Below are 19,614 nucleotides of genomic sequence, written 5' to 3'. Positions count from 1 at the left end.
TAACTTATTGACAAAATGTTGAGTTTGTAGGAGAAAAATTAAAAGAGTTATGGCACATCCAATATTCCTGACTTATATTTTTGAAATCAATATTTCATATACAAAAACGATAAAATACCGAACAAACTTTATTATAAAATGTTCTACAAACAATTATAAAACATAATATAAGTGTTTGAAACTATTAATTAAAGATTTGTATATTTTTAAAAAAATCAGGAAAAAACCTCGCTGTTCAAATGAAAATCCATTGTTGGGCCACTCTCTATCTCTCAATCCTTATATGTCAGTGTTGTCAAACCCAAAACGAAAAATTACTTCAAATTATAATAAGTAGAATGTAAAGAGTCAACTACAAAATAATCAACTAATTAAATCAATTATTAAATGATTAGGAGCTGTTTAAAATTATGTCCGGTATATCGGACACCAGGTCTGAAGGGGTTAATGTAAGAAATTGATTAAAGACGTTTTGAATGGTGACATAATTCGGAAATCAAAGGCACTTTTGAATTTTTTCTTGGGAAGTGCTGAAGTAGATTCAGAAACTCTTCCGAGGCGTTGGTGGTAGCGGTTCTGTACTAAAAAAATGAGGCTGAAGTTGGGGCCGAAGTTTAAATTTGTGAGTTACACCAAAATCAGAGGGTGTCCCCCCAAACCTACCCTCGTCGTTTCAAGCATTTCTTAAATATTTAGCGATTAATTATTTTGGCTAAGAAATGTCATTTTGCGTATTTCTTATACTTGTTTCAATGATCCTTCAAATCCCTGACAATCTTATCAATTTATTTCTGTCAGATTTTTTTTGAGCAATCACGATTGCTTATTGTTCTCATTTGACTGTCCTTGACGTTAGGCTGATTTGATTTCCTCCCCCCCCCTGCACTCCCGCCCACGGTCCTCTGCAGGCGCGGCTCCTCCGGTCCTGAGCAATGTCCCCCGAAATTCGCTTCTCCTGGTCAGTGCCCCTGGTCACACACACGCCCATGTGCATACACAAAAGTATGCACACACGAGCCTACACATGCACAAGCACCTACACACAGAGAGACATACACGCCTACGTGTGTGCACAGGTCTACCCACACACATGCTTACATATGCATGCGCGCCTACACACACACACACACACACAAACACACAACTATACACGCGTAACCGCTCAGGAGAAGGGCAGGTTTGGGGGGTCAGGAGCAGTTTCTGGAAACAATAACTCCAATAAGTAGGGTCCTGTCGCAACTCGTGATTGTGAAAAACATAATTTGAATTAAACATATCAGAATTCAAATTAATTTTTTAGTTTTTTTTTTTGCCAACGGCATTGGCCATCGGCCATTTGGAGGAAAACTATCAGCCATCGGCCATCTTTGAATAATTGGCCAACAATCGGCATCAGCCCATCGGCCAAAAAATGCCATCGGTCGAGCCCTACTGACTAATGATTGAACCCTGTAAACAATAACTCGTACTTTTATTTCCATGACCTAAGTGTACTTGACATTCCCTACATTAACTGCCATACCCCACTTATCTGCCCTCTTAGTAATATGATCTAAATACCCTTGAAACTGTTTTACTTGTTCCTCATTCTCTACAATCCCCATAACTTTTACATCATCAGCAAATCAATTTACGTTTTCAGAAATGTTGTCACCAATGTCATTCATAAAAAATAATAAACAGAAGAGGCTCTAAAACTGATCCCTGAGGAGCCCCGCTTAAAACATCACTCCATTTAGAATGATTTCCCCTCACAACTACTCTTTGCTTCCTACCAGTGAGCCAATTTCTAACCAAAAGTAAAGTTTTTCCTCCTATTTTTATATCAGCTAGTTTGCTGAGAAGAACAACATGCAGTACCTTATCAAAAGCTTTTTGAAAATCAATATAAACAACATCAACACACTTTTTGTTATCTAAAGCCAAGGTAACCTTGTCATAGAAGTGCAATAAATTAGTAGCAAATGATTTAGCTTTGCTGAAACCATATTGCGCTAGTCAACAGACTATTTGTCTCTAAGAAATTCATAATCTTAATTTTGATCAAAGTTTCAAAAATCTTGCCAACCACTGAAGTCAGACTTACTGGTCTATTATTCCCTGTATTACCTTTAGACCCTTTCTTGAAGAGTGGCGTCAGGGCCGATCCTAGCAGGTGTGCAGGGTGTGCACCGCACAAGGGCGGCCAAAGCAAGGGGCGGCCGCGGGCCGCATCATATAGTTCTTATAATCAAGCAAAATTCCTCAAGAATTCCTCACAAGATAACTTATACTAAGTCGAATAAATATGCTGAATTTTAAATGTTCAATTATCAAAGTAAGTGTCGATTTCCCGACAGCATAGCATAGTTTAAGAAAAATAGAATGTTAGGGAACATTTTGTTGGTTCATTGTCCATTAATATCTACTCTTTACACACATTCTTCATTTGGTTGCAAAATTTGTGACAGAACCGGTAATCAGGCATGGATACAGGGGAGGAGAAATGAGGGAAATGGCCCCCCTCCTAAAGCATGAAAGGGTGCCTTCTAAAAGGAGCACCGAGGGTGGCCACTAATGTTTACCCCCCCCCCCCTAAACTTTTATAGACCTAAACAATGAAGACATATTTTTTTTTTAAGAAGCTATACTGATTAGATACTCTCGCAAACATTTCAAACAACAAATTCTGTGTTCAACAATCGTGGATGCGTGGAGAGAAAGTGGAAAATTGCGACTCCCCTGAGATTCAAACATATTTGAATGACGAACTAAAATTTTGTCATTTTCCTTCTTTACGGCAATTTTTTCTAATTAAGATCCCGAATGAACTTCCCGGTTTCTGATCAGGTAGGAGGACAAGGCTCTTGCACCGGGAAGCAAATTTAAATGTGACTGTAAAATGAAGAAAACGAAGATCTCAAAGGATGCCATGAGCTCCTTGACGAGACTAAAGAAGGCTTAAAACTGCGTTCCTAGGACTTAAATTTCGGAAAATTTCGCTGGTTGAACCACCGATCTTAAAGACCCAATTAAGCCTCTGATTCACCCCTTCCACCTGAACTTAATCAAACATAGTCTAAAAATGTTGGCTCTAAAATCCAAAATGTGTTTTAAGAGGACAGCTTTTCCTAATGTCATCAAAAATTGCTTAGTGACATTTTTCGGATTTCTTTTTCAAAATTTTTGCGATGGAGGGCCCCGAAATCCATTCCCAAACATTACTACCAAAGACAGTCTCAATTAGCGTCTTTAGAGAGGCCACGAATCCCAGCCCCTCTCACTTAACGTATTAAAAAACAAACTAAAACTGCGTTTTTCAAACATCGGTTTCAAGAATTTTCGGAGAAGGACCCCTTTCCTCCCCCTTTTCTCCAACCCAATCACTATACACCTCAAAATTTCGTTTTTAGACGGTTTCGTGGAGCCACGCCTAAACTAGCCTGAAATTGACTTACATTTTCAAAAAAACAGTTCGTGAGGGCACACTGAACCCCCGCTCGCTCTTGAGTCTCATCGTTCTCAAACAATGCCTAAAATACGATTTTGAGACTTCAATTTCTAAGAAATTCCGGATTAGAACTGCCTGGCTTATGTAACTCTTTACAGCGCTAGGGTCTACCCATCAATGGTCGAGGTGAGGTGGACAAAAGTCAATAACAGTATTTTTTAGATATTAATATCGAAAAATATCCGCCAAAGTTTCCCAGTTTCGTTAACGTCACCAAAGATAGCATATAATTGCGCTTTTAGAAATATCCGCTTGGGAGCCCCAAAACCCTTCCTTCCCAAAAATAGCCCATAATGGATTTTAATTCTGAAAAATATTTCGGTTCAGAACAGTTTTACGTTACCCCTATCGTTTTCAAATATAGCCAAAAATGGGGTTTTGAGACAACAGTGCCGAGAAACTCCCGGAGGAAGGCCGCCAGATCCCCTACCGTAAGCAAAAATAGCCTAAATTTGCGCTTTAAACTTCAGTTTCGAAAACTTTCGATGGGAGACGATTGAATCTCCCTCCCTCTAGCAACGTCAACAAAGGTAACCCAAAATTGCGTGTTTAAAACTTCAGTTTCGGAAAATTTTCGGGAAGAGCGCTGATCCTTCCTAAACTACGCTCACCAAAAATAGCTTCAAGTTGATTTCAATTTTGAAAGAATTTTAGGAAAGTGCTCCAACATTACTTTCCTCTGAAGTCTCGAAAAAGTTCCTAAAACTGCGATATTTGACGTCAATTTTGAAAATTTCTCCATGCACCTTGAATATACCCGACTCTTTTGTTCTTGCAACCGAACACAACCAAAGATGAACTAAAACTATTTTTCGATAAAACCAATTTCAATAATCTTCTCGGAGCAATCCCCCTTCCTCTGATGTCACCGAAGACAAACAATAAAATGCGTTTTTAACGACTAGTAAATTTTGGCCTTTTTTACTTTCTTCAAAGATAAAAATTGTACCTAAGCAGTTTCTTACTATAAAACTTTTCTTCCTTCTTATAAGTCCATCATTCTTCTGTTTATTTATTTATTTATTGGAACTTGGTATATAGAAATTTGTAGAAAGATTTATATGAACGTTTAAAGATTAGTCAAAATATGCAAATTACTCTTGGGGGGCGGCACATTAGGTCTTTGCACGCGGGCGGCCGACACCCTAGGATCGGCCCTGAGTGGCGTTATGTTAGCCAGCTTCCAGTCAGGGTTATTATTTTGTCCACTTTTTTGTAAAAAGTATGGGACGCCGCACAGTGGTCGATTTCACAAATCTAGCTGGACAAAAATACTTTGGTTTGTCAAACCGAGTTAAAAGTTTTAATTTGGTCGTTATATTGATAGTAAACATAAAACTACATAAAATAAATGCGTCAGTAACTAGAATTTTCACTTAAAACTACATAAAATAAAAGCGTCAGTAACTAAAATTTTCGTCATCTTCAGCAGAACTACTGTCTGAGGAACTGTAGTCGATCTTTTAATTGTTTCTCAACAACAATGCAGCTTCTTTAGATAATAAATTCTCACGTTTTTTAGAGTTGTTTCTCAGCTTTGTAATTAAAGGGTCAGACCTAATAAGTAACATATGTATTATGTCTTCCAAAGTTTTTTTCTTGAACATTTTCATGAGAAATGTTCTCGGAAAGCTTTGAAATCTTTATTTTGAGCCTCTTGCGCTTCTTCAGAAAGTTGTCCTATTGGTAGAATGGCATGCTCAATAATTTGTCTTCCATGAATTAACAATTTATGCACACTAGCCGGCATAAAATACTAGTTATATAGTTGAACATACAGTTTCGCAGTGTCAAAAGTAAACTTTTCAAATTCGTCTTCATTTATTTCTTGTTCACTAGAAACGGCTTGTAAAATTATTGAAAAACGCTGTATAAGTCCAATGTCTAATCCCATTATATCGGATGACAAAGTCGGATTAGCAAAAATTTACGAGCAGTGTTTCCATCATTTGTTGTTCCAGAAATTTGCTTCGGCATATCTACCAAAAGGCCCATTTCTTTTCTAAATCTGTCTTGAATATATTTTTTACGCCTTTTTACCGTTTCCTTATCTTGATTTCTTACTTGCCATTTTTTCACTTCAAGTTTATATGACAAATGAAGAAGACACTTGAAGCATCTGATCCAAGCATGTAAACCTGATAATCCAAATCTGAATTTTGAAGGATCTATTGATTTTTGAGTATGTTTCTCAAGCGCATTTATTTCTTTAGGACAAGCTCCGCAAATGTAACATTTTTGATTAGATTGTTCATTTAGAATGCTATAAATTTTCCTGTCAACCATAGTCATTACCAATGATTGTCCCACCAAAAATTCTCTATCATTAATTTTTATTTTTTAAGGACAAAGGCTTGCTATTTGAGATTCTGTTTTATCAACTTCTTTCTTGATTAATGTTGGAATCTCTTTTTCAAAAATTACTTTTATTGGTCTGCAATATCTGGTTGAAGATGGCCGAAAATTTTTCCAGAGCTCCTTTTCTTGACTTTTTATTTGAAGTGGTACTAATGAAATAGTAAACACAGATGAATCATCGTAACAGACTTCATTGCTTTCGAATTGCTGTTTAAAAGTGCTTTGACCAGAAGCTCCATCACATCCATATTTAAAAATCATATTTGCGGAAGAAGTATCTACTGTTAAAAGTTCCTCGAATTTTTCACATTCACTTTGAAAAAGCCACAATATTGTATGATTTATAAGTGACTGAAGATTCATTTCGGCAGAAATGTCAGTTATATGTATATCATCTGGATAACATTTTTTCTTTGATTCTAATACTTTTTCATAACATGGATATATATTTGCATTCTGATTTTTAGCTAATTTGTGTGTTTCAATGTACTGACTTTTTGTCAGTTTTGTATTTACATAGTAGGCTAAAGCTTGGTCAGGAGTTAGTTTCACCACTTTATTTGTTACGGTTCTTTTTAAAGCCGTTTTAATTCTAGTAGCTCTTTTTGGTGACACATTTACTTGTTGTAAGAGTTCTGCAGCATCTCGTTTTCCTGAAGAACCAAGACTAATTTGAGCGGCAAAAAATAATTGCTCTGAACTACTATCTTGAATAACAGATACGACGTTATGTTTTTTAGTTTTAAGGCTTGAATTTTGAAAAGTTGTTGTAGGTCAACCGCGAGCTGCAAAATTTTGCTATATTTTTGAAGATCCTGGAAGTCTTATGACAGCTTCTTTAACAACTCTTTCATCAAATATAATATCACTTTTTAACCAAATAGAATGTTTTCGCAAGAAAGTTTTCTGTGAGGAAGAGCAACGCTTCCATTTGTCTTTTACATGTACACAAAAATTATTTACAGTATTTACAACACTTAGCTTAATATCATTCTTACAGTCATTCAAGTTTAAAGTTTCAATCACAAAATTATATACACTATTCGAGTCCTTGTTTAGAAGCCAAACATCAAAAAAAGTTTGCTTTTTTAATGAAACCATTAAATCAGGATAAATTCACATGCATTAATGATAGGAAAATGTATTTGTTTCACTTACATATGCAGAGGCGAACGTTATTACTACCATCTGCACTCCATTCCAAAAAAAAAACTTTAGAATAGTTATAAAAATTACTTATAGTTGCCAATATAAAAAAAAGTGTTTAAAAATAAATAGCAGACAACATTCAACAGCAGACGATAGTTAAAAAAAACATTACTGAAGGGATAAGGAAGAACCTTCATCAGAAAGAATTTGGTTGTTTTGCCATTCTTTCCTTCTGTAAGCTATCAGGTTGCTAAGATTCTAAAACGTTTCCAATTCCAGGTGGTGTTCTCTCCTATTAATAAACTTTCATTCTCTTCTCTTAAAGATCCTATTCACCCTCGTAATTGTTGTGGAATTTATAGAATTAATTGTAGTTGTAAACTTGCCTATATTGAACAGACTCTGCGTGCTTTAAAAATTCGCTTGAAAGAGCATCAAAATTATGTGAAAAAACAACAATTAAATAAGTCTAGTATTGCTCAACATTGTTGGGATTCGAATCACTCTTTTGATTTTAACTCTTATCAGATTATCCAAAAATGCCCCAATTCATCAGATCTTGACTTTTGGGAATCCTTTCATATTTTGAGGATCAGTTCTAACTTAGTTAACGATCTTAGTGCAGTTCCATATTTTTCCAACATTTGGCTCCCATATCTTTAATACTGTCCTTTCCCCATCCTCCCCCCTTTTTTCCCATTCATTTTTATCTATCTTCCTTTGTTTATTTTTACCTTTTTGTCTTGATTGCAACCCCCCCCCCAATTTTCTTCTATTTATCTTTATTTTTTCCTTTTTTCGAATATTTTTTGTTTCTGTTTATTTTATTTCATGGTTTTCCATTCAGCTTTTCCTTTCTTGTGGTTCACGGTTATTGATAATTTCTTTTCTTTTTGTTTAAGCTTCGGCTTAATCTTTGTCCAATTGAATTCTTTCTTTCTGGGTTCGTATCTAAGAGAAAGCTCTTGGCCTTTGCTTGCATTCCTATTGGTTCCTGATCGGTTTATAACTTTGTCATTGGTGTTTGGCTAATCCGCTGTTTTTATCTTTTAAGCTGCATGCTTATCTGCTCTTGGCTTTTGTCGGATGTCTTTTCATCCATAAGCTCATTATTTTTTGCATTGAAAAAGGCGTTCCCTGTAGCGCCGAAACACGTGTGTGCTGTAATTTGCAAATTTGTGCTTCATGTAACGTTGTTTTGTCTTACTTTAATGATCATCTTTATTGAAGAGACATTTAATTTTTGGCACCATGATTCATGAAAATTGATAATACTCTTATGGCCGAATAGATCTGGCTATAGTATTTTGCCCAGATGTTTTTAGATATACCAGGTACATAAAAACGACGTAAATTAGAAGGCGGAGGCTCGTGGAGAATTTTTTTGCTGCTCTAATAACTTTTGATGAAATGGTGTATAATTTGTCACTTTTTATCTTGGAAAAAAATGCATCTAAAACTCGCATTTAATTAATGAAACTGATAAATAATATTAACATTGGATAACACAATGACAATATATAAACATAAATAATTTAAAATTAGGCAGACAAATTTTAACGATAATCAATTATCTTCCATGTAGAAGGTCACAAAATGCACTTTTGCTAAACGCGAACTTCAACCCATTACAGAAAAAAATTCAGGAACTTCCCGTCCAAATTAGACTTGGTTCCCTGATTTATAGGTATTTAAGTTTCTAATAAAATATTAGTTATCGCGAAATAACAATGATGCAATTTTGATTTTTGTCGAGCTAGATTCAATAAATCGACCACTGTGTGCCGTAAGAAACTGGACGAAATGAAAAATAATCTGATTATACATACATAAATTTATTGTTGTAAATATATTAGTATATTATTCTAATACATTTTCTATTATGAATTAATCATTTAATTAAAATAGAACCATTAGCTTTGGAATTTTATAAATCTAAAAAAAATATTAATTACACATTGGTGCAGCTAATTTTAGATCATAATTTACTTAAAAGTAATAAAATTTAAAAATGTGAATAAGCTATTGGGCATGATTCGACTATTATATACAATAGTAGAAAATAAACTCAATGGGAAAGTCAAATGAAATGCTTGGAGACATACATACAAAACAGAGATTTATTGACTAAAAATATTTTAAACCTGTTATATTTTTCGAATTTTTATTGATGTCATTCCATAGAAAAATATTTATGAACTCAGCATATTTTATGGAATGTTAATTTCATACAAATTAAGAAAAATTTCTTCTTTAGTAGGGTTGTGGGTACTCAGAACAGTGTACCAGAAGAGGCAATAATAGGCAAGAGGGTAGATAGCTTTAAAAGAGCCATTAATCTTCATTGGGAACTAATAAATTGACTAGGAACAGCCTAGTCAGAGCATATTTCTAATCATCACATTTGTATTTGTATTGCAAGAACAGATTTCACTTCATGCCAACATTCCTTTTATTAATATTAGGTAGTTTTTCTTTTTCTTTTTTTTTAAATTTGATTTTTAATGTTTTGAAACTCTAACCTTTCAGCTGATGTGCTTGTTTTATAAACCCTATTAAATGCTTTATAATTTATTTTTAACACTCATTTGAATTTTTAACACACTTACATAAACTTCAACTGATCTTACTTTTTTTTTTTTTCACTTTAAAATATTTTACAATCAATTGTTTATATACAGATTTATGTATGCTATTTTTATATTAAAATATTACTTGAACAGGAAAAATCTATATAACTATTTATTATTTTCAAACTTCAAATTTTTAACGCAAAACTTTCAATTTACTGATGAAGTGACAAAGTTCAGGACAGTTTTTTCTGGGGTGGACAAAATAGGACAACCCTGCTTCCAGTCCTCTGGCACTGCCCCCGAATTATAAGAAGCATTGAAAATATTTAAAATAACACCCACTAATTCCTCTGCACATTCAACTAAAATTTTTGGACAAATATTATCTAGTTAAGGAGCTTTAGTTGCTTTAATTTTTTCAAATGAAATAGAATCTCCTCCCTGCGAAACACAAAATCCTCAAGCTGTATTCAAGGATTTTTAGATTTGAAAAAAAAAAAAAAACTTGTTACTAATTGTTTTAGTTATTGAAAAATTGGAAAATTTTCTTTCATTTTTAACAACCAAACTATTTTTTACAGTGTAAGAAATTTAAAATAAAATTATGAATGCATTTAAAGAAACTGAATTAAATTTTTAATTTAACTCAATAGATGTGAAAATTATAGTGAAATAATTTTTCAGAATTAGGAAATCTTCTGTGTTTATTTAAAAAAATGTTTAAAATGATTGAATTTGACAGTAATGGGAGTATTAGAGTTTTCAACAGATTTTTGACATTTTCAGACAGGCTTATGATAGTTTTAGACTTGTTTTTGACATCAACATGGGCGGATTTATGGGGGGGCGAGGGGGGTCAGTGCCCCCCCAGTCTTGGGAGGACTTTATACAAGGTAACAGCACACCTTCAAAAATGTGAAAAGAAAAAAATCATGATTTTTTTCTTTTTTTGAAAAGTTCACAAGTGAAAATGAAGAGAATAGTGACTTTCCTTTTCTGTTTGGGGGAGAGGGATGGGCAAGAGTAAAGCTGTCACCAGATTGTTGAAATGTGTTGAAAACGACGACTTTGAATTGAAAACCATTAGAGCAAGTATATGAGTGAAAATATGAGTAATCAGCCGTTATATTTAAAATAATCAACGATTGTTTCAACAAATTGGAAACTAAAACAAAGATTTAAAAAAAAAAAAACGGATTTACTTATAAACTAAACAAGCTTGAGGGCACCCGCTTTGTTGAAGGCCCCAACTCCGGAAAATTTCATGATTTGTTCTTTAAAGAAAAGAAGAAAAGTACTTGAAAAAATAAATTCCATTTTAAAGTGCTTGAAAACCTTGAAAATTTGGAAAAGTGTGGATATAAAAAATTTTATAACAAATGATGGGGGGTAGGGGAGGAATACCGAAATGTGTCAAATTTAGCTCCTTGCCACATCCTGCATCAAAAATATAAAAATCATGGTTCTCACGTTTCTGTAGCATATTACTTGAGATAAATTTTTGTGGCTCACATGTTTCATATGCTGTTTATTTAATCCTGAATGCAGTAATTTTGGAAATTATTTTCAATTACTTGCGTTTATCTTACTTCTTCTGCATATTGTTAATCTGTTTAGCCCAGAAGGGGAAAAAAAAATCACTGCCTCTATTTTTTTTCATTTTTTGCACTTCTTGTAATTGAAAATAAAAAGTTGTTGTAATGAGAAATCAATAGGTTTTTTTTTTTAACTTATACTGTTGTTGTTGTTCCTGATGCACCCAAGGGAGCCACCTTGGGGCACCCAAGGTAAGGAATAACGAAGGCGTTAATCCGCTTTTGAGGCTAATATGAGCGGCTTTTGTTTGACTGAGCCCCATTTTAGGTGGAAGTCCGACTTTTGCTCAGACACATACAACAGATAGCACAATTCAGATTTATTACCATACAAGGAAATCAGAAGAACATCCAGGGAAGCAGGCGGGAATTGAACCCATGCCTCTCTGCATGCAAGCAATTGCTGAACAACACCGCTCGGACACCGAGGCTCCAAACTTAAAATAGTTGTTTCTTACAAAGTTAGAACAATATTGTAAAACAGTACAATCAAGTACTAAATTTCAGAGACTGGAAAGGCCAATTTAAGTGCCTTAAATAATTTTAATTGTTCTTGAGTCCTTGAAATGGATTAGATGAGTCTGAAATTCCTAAGCAAAGTGTGCTTCAACTTAATTTCTTATCAAGTGTATAAGTTATGAATTGTCCAAATGGGCCTATTTTCTATATCCATACACCATTTCTTTTAAAGCAGTTTTTTTTACTATTGATCATTTTGTTTTTAATTCCGTGTTGTATTTGTCGGTGGGTTGGAGGCGTGATCAAAAACTGATTGAATTGAACCGACAGCCAAAGTAAGCAAATAACAATGCATCTGAGAACTGTTGAATTGATTTGTCAAACCCAAAAACAATTTTTACTGTGCATTATCGTAATTTGCAAAAGAGTATTTTGCTATTTGTCTCCGAGATTTTAGTAGTTCCAATTACCCCTTCTAAGGCTTCAAAATGCAGAATTTTGTATCTATTTTACAAAATTTCCTGCGGGGGAGAATCCCCCGGACCCCCTAAAATTACAGATATTCTATTCCTTACTTAAAAGGGACTCCATTTTCCACCTTAGACTTTATGTATAATGCATGGGGGGGAGGGAGGGCTTTCAAAAATGGCCTTTTTTGCCACTGATAGAAAAGTTGATCAGACTACTAAAGAGACCCAAACCCTGAAAAAGTTTAGGGGCAGGCTAAGTCTAAATCCAGCCAGTTGTAATCAATACAACTAATAATACTAAAAAAAAAATGCTGCCCCCCCAGGAACTCAGTTCTAAATCCGCCTATAGACATCAACAACCCAACACTGGTTCAAACGCATGTTGGATACTGTTCAACGTAGGATTGCAACAGCAAATTTTTAATGTCAGACAGAGTCCAACGTTGGACCGCAAAGGGTTAAAAACAAGTGTAATTTTGTGTGTGCTGTTGCTCAAATATGCATTTTGTGTCTATTTTACTCAAATTCTTTTCAGAGATGGAAAGAGGGTCTTGGGAAAAGTCTGGGAAATATGGTTCTGGAAAAAGTTCCTGGATATATATATATATATATATATTTTAAATTGGAAAACTAGTGTCATTTGAAAGTTTGATATTGAAAAAAAGTTTGCTTTTCATGAGTATTGTAAAGTGAAATGTATTTCATATTTCTCTGGCAGTTTTTTTTTTTTTTAGTTATGCTTTGTCTACTCCATTTTAATCTAGTTTTTGTTAAATTTTTTTTTTCTTTAGCTGGGAAGAAAATAACTGTTTTCCAGGACTACTATGCATTCAATCTAATGTTACATATTATTCTATTGTAGTTAATTTAAGTGTTTATGTCCCCAAAAAAATTTTCTCCTTTAAATTTTTTTATGGCTTTTTCCTTTTTTCAAATGGAAACGTATGTTTTTGAAAAGATTTGCTTAATTTTCTTCTCCATTTACCTATGGTTTCAACGATGCTAATATCTTTCACCTTTAATTTTTGAGATACAGATCCTTTGTCGAGACTTCAGGTCTTTTTTTTTCCGGTTGGGACAAACTGAAAATGAATTGTTGAATGAGTGAAGTGAATTGCTGAAATGAAAATATTTGAAAACAAACTTTGGAATTGTTTCTGATTTTCCTTCAAAGAAAAAAAATCTTCATTCAGCTTTTTGTAGAGTAGGGATGCAGGTTAATAACAAAGTTGATAAAAGTGAAGCATATGCTCAAAACAGCAATGTTTGTGTTTGTTGATATTTGTTATTTATTATTCTTAAAATTTCTGAATATTTTGTACGAATTGTGTTCTAAATTTTTCTAAACCTCTGAGGCAATCTTTTCTTTTAAAATGGCAGAAGAACTGTAATCATCGATTTCAAACGCTTGAAAATATTGGAACAGAGGAAGGGGTTCAGTTTGTTTTGAATGAATTAAAACAACTTCATTTTGCTAGAATCATTCTACGAAACCAGTCCAAGTGCTTGATCACGTTTCAGTAATTCCCTACTTAGATTGCTGATGTTTTTGTTTTTTAATACTTTTTTTTTAATCCCCAAGATTTGAATTCATCATACTCTTTTAATAGAACATCTTCCAAATGCATGTATTACATTGTAATTTTCAGTTTATGTACTATTTTTAAAAGTTTTCTTCAATTTCAAATGTGATATATTTTCCCCTCTAGATTATGTTGACTATATATGCTGCTGGCGGAGCACTATTGTTTACACTAGTAAGTTATTAATTATAATTTTTAGACTTTATTTAAAAACAATTCTCTTTATGTCCATATATTCACCAATAAGCTCACACCCTAGTGTTTTTAAAGTTAAAATAAACTATAAATAAACATTTTAAATATATATTTTTGCAAGTTTGCTGAAGATTGAAGGTAGTAATAGAAACAAGCAGGCATTAGGTGTGCTTTGTAACTTAAAAATGTCATTTGATGCCTAGATTTCCTATTTTAAGAGTCAAATTTGACCCCCAAAATTTATAATTATACAGTGGCGTACCTAACATGGGTGACACCCGGAGTAGTAATTTGTGGTGTCCCTCTCCCTAAAATCACAAAATAATAATAATAATAATATTCTTTGAACACTATACACATGAAATTTATTCAATTTTCAGAAACAACTACCTTTGAGTTATAATGAAATTTTAAGTGTGCTAATGTATAAAAAGCAAATAAAAACTATGAATGCTTTTTAGCCTATCTCAAACACATTGAAAGATAATGAGCTTCAGTTTTTTGCTAAAAGGGGAAACCACTACTAGGTCTAAGTATTGCCATATGAATCTAATCCTGAGTATCACTCCATGGTCTGGTGGAAAAGAAGTGGGTTTGAGGTCCCCCCCCCCCCCCCCCTTACCGGAAAATTTTTGAGTTTGCAGTCTTGAAAATGAATTTTAGCTGCATATTTTTGTTTTAAAGTATAATTCCACTTTGGGTGTCACCCATCAGACAAGTGACACACAAGCCCATACGCCCCCCCCCCCCCCACAGCAATACCACTGAATCACATCAAACTTCTTCCCTCCCATCATAATCTACATTTGACTTCAAGAAAAGCTCTTTTAAATTTTCACATGTTAATTTTGCGTGTGTGTATTATTTTGTGTGTTTTTTTTTTTTTTTCAATCTAATGTAAATTGAATTCATCAAAAAGAATACCTAGATTTTTCATTCTGCCTGAAATTTATTTATCAAGCGTTATCATAATGCCTGGATTTTAATTCATATTCTAGCACAACACTTCTCATGCTGGAATTTTACACAAAGCTGCTTTTTCCCTTGAGTTTCATGGCCAATTTTAAACTTTTTGTATTGTATTTCTTAGTAACATGAAATTTTACTTTGAGAGTGTTTATTTCTTTTACATCCCAAAAACATCAATTAGTCTACTATTGCTAATTTAACCGGGCTCAGGTGGCAAGAAGGGGGCAAAGCTCCCAACAGCAGTGCACTTCAGTAGGTTGAGCTGCTTCAGGTAACTAAGTTGTGGTAACTGCTGCAGGTGGATACTGCCCTGGTGGCTAGTACAGTTGGCTCTCTGTTTAACGACTTTCAAGGGAACACAAAAAATCGTCCTTAAGTAGAAAACGTCCTTAAATAGAATGCTTTTAACACTACAGTGGACCATCTGAGACCGTGAAAAGCCGTCGTTAAATAGAGAAAGTCGTTAAATAGAGTGTTGTTAATCAGAGAGCCAACTGTATCTATATATTTGTTGCTTCATTTGATTGTGCTTATTCATTGATTCAATTTTTTCAAAATATGTTTATTTTATTTTTCAGTTTTTGGCGTATGACACTCAAATGTTGATGGGTGGTAAAAAGCATGAGTTAAGCCCTGAGGAGCATATATTCGCAGCCATGCAGCTGTACTTGGATATCGTCAACATCTTTATGTATCTCTTAATGTTGTTAAATTTGGGTAGAGGAGATTAATCCCTCACAGCAAGCAATTCTATTTCAAATGCTTGCTCACAGGTAAGATTAAAACACTTTCAAGTTATTTTACTATACAGTTTTATAATGAAATTGTTGTACAAATATTAAAGTTTACAGAGAAATTGCTTAAAAATTTGTGAAGCAGATAAATACACTCAGAAAATTGAAAATAGCGCCCCAAGAAGCAAGCATTGGATTTAAGTGAAATTTAATATACAGAATAATACAGATGAGAGATACACTTGATCCCAAGATCTAGACAATTAAACAAATACAGGCTAAAAAATGAGATAAATACAGTGCTACTTTAATAGCACGTTGGACCCCCTTTTGCTGCAATACATATCGCAGTACGGTCCGACATTGAGCTAATTATGCGTCTGATGTTGGGGACAAGTTGGGGGAGCGATCCGGCCATGGAAGTGTCTCAAAAGAACATAAGAAGTCTTAAACAACTCTAGCTGTATGCGAGCGAGCATTATCTTGCTGGAAAATTGCTCCTGAGAGGCCACTTAGGAACAGTCCTAGATGTTTTTGCAGTATGTCATAGAATGTCATTAATATAATGCTGACCCGTTAAGCCCATTAAGGTTCCATGTACCACAACTAGAGTGGACCGACCATCATAGGCTATAGCCTCCCAGACTACTATGATCGCTGTTTGGGCAGTGTGTCGTGCGATAGAAAGGGTGAAGTGGTACCTTTCTCCAGGGCACCTTCACATCTGTGCACGGATACTATCTGACCCCTAATTCATCACTGAGCACCACCTTTTGCCAATCAGTGACATCCCACATTGCTCTGGCTTCGCACCATTGCAGACGAAGTTGCCATGATTTGATGATAAAGGGAGTGCACAAAAAGGGCACTTGGACTGTAGATTTACTCTCGCAAACGTTTAGAAATGGTTCGAGGAACAACTGCTACCCCTACGTCTGCTTGCATGTTGAAACGAGTCACTGTGGGATCCTTTGAGCGCTTGCCGCACGATCCTCCCATCCTCTTTCCTTGTGATCTTCCTGGTCACTCCAGACCTGGTTTTTTGCACGTAGGTACCATCTCGTGTTCACTGCCTCCAACAGTTTCTAACGGAGCACTTAGAATGATTCACCTGTGCAGCAATTTGGCTCGTCGACCAACCTGCAATTTTCATGTCGATGTTCAAGCCGCTTTCAAACTCGCTTAACTGTGAGAAATGCTTTGTAACTAGTCTGCCTGGCATCCTTCACTCATTAAGGTTCTCTGACAATACGGATATAATCGTAACATTTATAAATCTTAGATTATCCACTGGTTTATACAGCACATTTTTCCCAATTAAATCTAGAATAACGGGAGGGGTCATTTTGACCCCAGGATTTCCCTGCTGCTCTTTTTGTATAGCCTTACCAGTCCCGACAGATTTAGATAATTGATGCTCTACTGCAGTTTGTGTTTAAGTTTTAACTTGATGTTGTTATATTTTGCTTACATTTAGACTTTATTCTTTTCTTTTTCCTTTTTAGGAACACATTCATATGTTGGGAACTGTACAAAGCAAAATCTTATGATCAATATACCTTTGAATGGTATAAAATTCATGTGATCAAGATAAATGTACTTTTCAAATTGAGATTTTTTCCCAGTCTTTACTTTTTCAGCAAATGAATTCTTCTGTGAGCTTGAAATGGAAAATGAGATGACTGAGTGTATTTATTTCCTTAACGTAATGTATAGTTTGAGTTGAGAGTCTCAGTTTTACTTTGTCCTGTTATTTGATATCTTTCTTGCTGTAGTTTTTTAATATAAACTAGCATTTATTTTGTATTTGTTAAGATTTTTCTAAAAGCTTATTAGTCACTACCTGAATTTTTGTTTACCTGCATAGTCTCTTTTTTAAATGGAAAATGTTAAAACATTCCTGTTATAATGATTTATGACTACAGTGGTATGTGTATGAGTGACTTTTTTCTGACTCAAGATCTCGCTTATATACTTGTTGTGAAAATTGTATATAGCATGCTTTGAAAATTTAATGTAACAGACATTTTTGTTTCTTTCAAAGCTTATTTGAAACTTTGACAACAAAATTATTTGAAGAATTTATAATATGAAGTTCAGAAATTAGTATATTAGGAAGAATTTTCTTCAAATGATATCCTACTTAATTACTATCTTCTATTTTTACATGTTGAAAAAAAAATGAATTTGCATGTTATAACTCATTTTAAAGTATGTGTAGTATGTTAATGAAACAGATGTTCCAATATTTATTTTCTTTTATTGATGAAATTATTAGTCTACTTGTGATGGATAAGTTTACTATACATGTGAAAAAAAAAGTTTCAAGTTTTATTTTATGTAGATCTGTACTCTGATGCATTTCACATGTAATATGTTTATTTACAATAAATGTTTATCACAAAACAGACTAGTTGAATTCTTATTGAAAAGTAAATAATTGTAAAAATGTACCTAAAAATCAGAAGATTGCCGTTTCTTCAGATACTTACTTTTTTTCAGGGTTCATACAGTCCTGGATTACAGTGAAACCTGTGTATAACGATACTGTCTATAACAATATTTTTTTTCAGCCCCAGCAAAATATCAGCATGAATAATCAAACTGTCTATAACGATAACCTGTCTATTACAATATTTTTTTTAGGTCCCAACAGTATTGTTGTAGACAGGTTTTACTGTACCTGGAAAAGTCAGGAAAATGGATATCCTTCAAAAAGTCATGTCAAAGTAGGTTAATTCCTTTTTTTTTTTGTTTTACTACCGATCCGAGAAATCTATTCTGTTCGCAATAGTGGATTGTCACTAAACTCCGCTGAAAATTGTATACCTTTCAGAAAATCTTTTATTATGAAGACGGACTAGTCACTTGATTCTTTCCCTGAAAAATTGACCTTTTTCTCCCCAAGTTGAACCTTCTTACAACTCTTTCTAATTGACAAGTAACATGCTTGAAATATTTTTACCATGTTAGCCGCTGTTTACTAAATCATCCTGATTTTTATGCAATTTGAAACCCAATTGCTGCCTTCTAATTATCTTCTTCTGGCACTGCTTAGCATCATTCACAAACTTCTCTGAATTAAAATGTACTGTGTACTGGGGTGCCTCCCTCCCCCACAAAGAGCGCCAAATTGAAAGCCCCCCCCCCCCCTACTTCAAAATGAATCTCCTTTAAATACTCCTTCCCCTAAGTGTGCACCCCTGCTGTGCAACACCCTTCTTACTTTTCTAGATTTCACATCTCTTTCCCATACTCTTATAGTAGGGGAGATAGCGACAGTTTTTAATGCATTATTTATATAAGGCCAAAATTTTTTTAAATATTAGATTAGTTTACTTAAAAGAAGAAAACGCGAGTCTACCAAAAAGTTACCGTTGCAATAATTAATAAAAAATTTTGCAATATGTTGCAAAAACTTGTGAAATTGTCTTATATATATAAGGCTGAAACTCGGTAATATTATTGATTACGTATAAACATAACGAAAAATATATGTCTACCGCGTCCGAAGCGTTGCCGTGCTGTGTCTACCACCCACGCAAGGTGCGAAAAAATCAGTCAATTTTGACTTAAATATATAAGCCTAAAATTTTTTTTAGTAACTGTTTACAATGTATAAAATATAAAAACAAAAGTCTACCAGTTGTGTTATGTTGCAAATGCATGATAGACGTCACGGAATGTCGACCTCGTACCTCTATGTACCGTTTATCGGGCCGCTAGCGCTCGCTCGAAAAAGTTTGCTTGTCGTCGCGAAATTTCAATAAATAAAGCTGATTTATTTTTTAATAAATAATTTAAATCCTGTTTTTATTAAAATTTTTAGTCTACCGTGACTAAGAGGTTGCTTAGTCTTTGGTAGACGTTGCTTAAATTATAAAGTAGTTGGAAAAGTATGAATGATTTAAGCATATTAAAAAAAATAATTTTAACATTGAAACGAAATTAAAAAATATTTTATTAAAATTAAAAATATGTACAAAATTATAGTGAAGTTCATTTTTCATTAATAATGTCTTGACCTTTTAAATTATGC

The 19,614-nt window shown here is 34.0% G+C and overlaps 1 protein-coding gene across 1 annotated transcript in view; it reads left to right on the top strand.

The window, feature by feature from the left end:
• The window catches only part of LOC129234662 (protein lifeguard 1-like), a 90,104-nt gene extending 72,155 nt beyond the window's left edge, over positions 1-17,949 (top strand). Inside the window, exons 11-13 of the mRNA XM_054868704.1 lie at positions 13,804-13,851; positions 15,420-15,614; positions 17,081-17,949. Of these exons, the coding sequence (XP_054724679.1) occupies positions 13,804-13,851; positions 15,420-15,572 (201 nt within the window). The 3' untranslated portion in view covers positions 15,573-15,614; positions 17,081-17,949. The remainder of the gene's footprint in view (positions 1-13,803; positions 13,852-15,419; positions 15,615-17,080) is intronic.
• The last annotated feature ends 1,665 nt before the right edge of the window (positions 17,950-19,614 follow it).

This window comes from Uloborus diversus, chromosome 1, assembly GCF_026930045.1.
Source record: "Uloborus diversus isolate 005 chromosome 1, Udiv.v.3.1, whole genome shotgun sequence".
In the NCBI taxonomy this organism is placed as follows: domain Eukaryota; kingdom Metazoa; phylum Arthropoda; class Arachnida; order Araneae; family Uloboridae; genus Uloborus; species Uloborus diversus.
The sequence above is the reverse complement of the archived record's forward strand: the minus strand, read 5'-3'. Positions and strand labels throughout refer to the sequence as shown.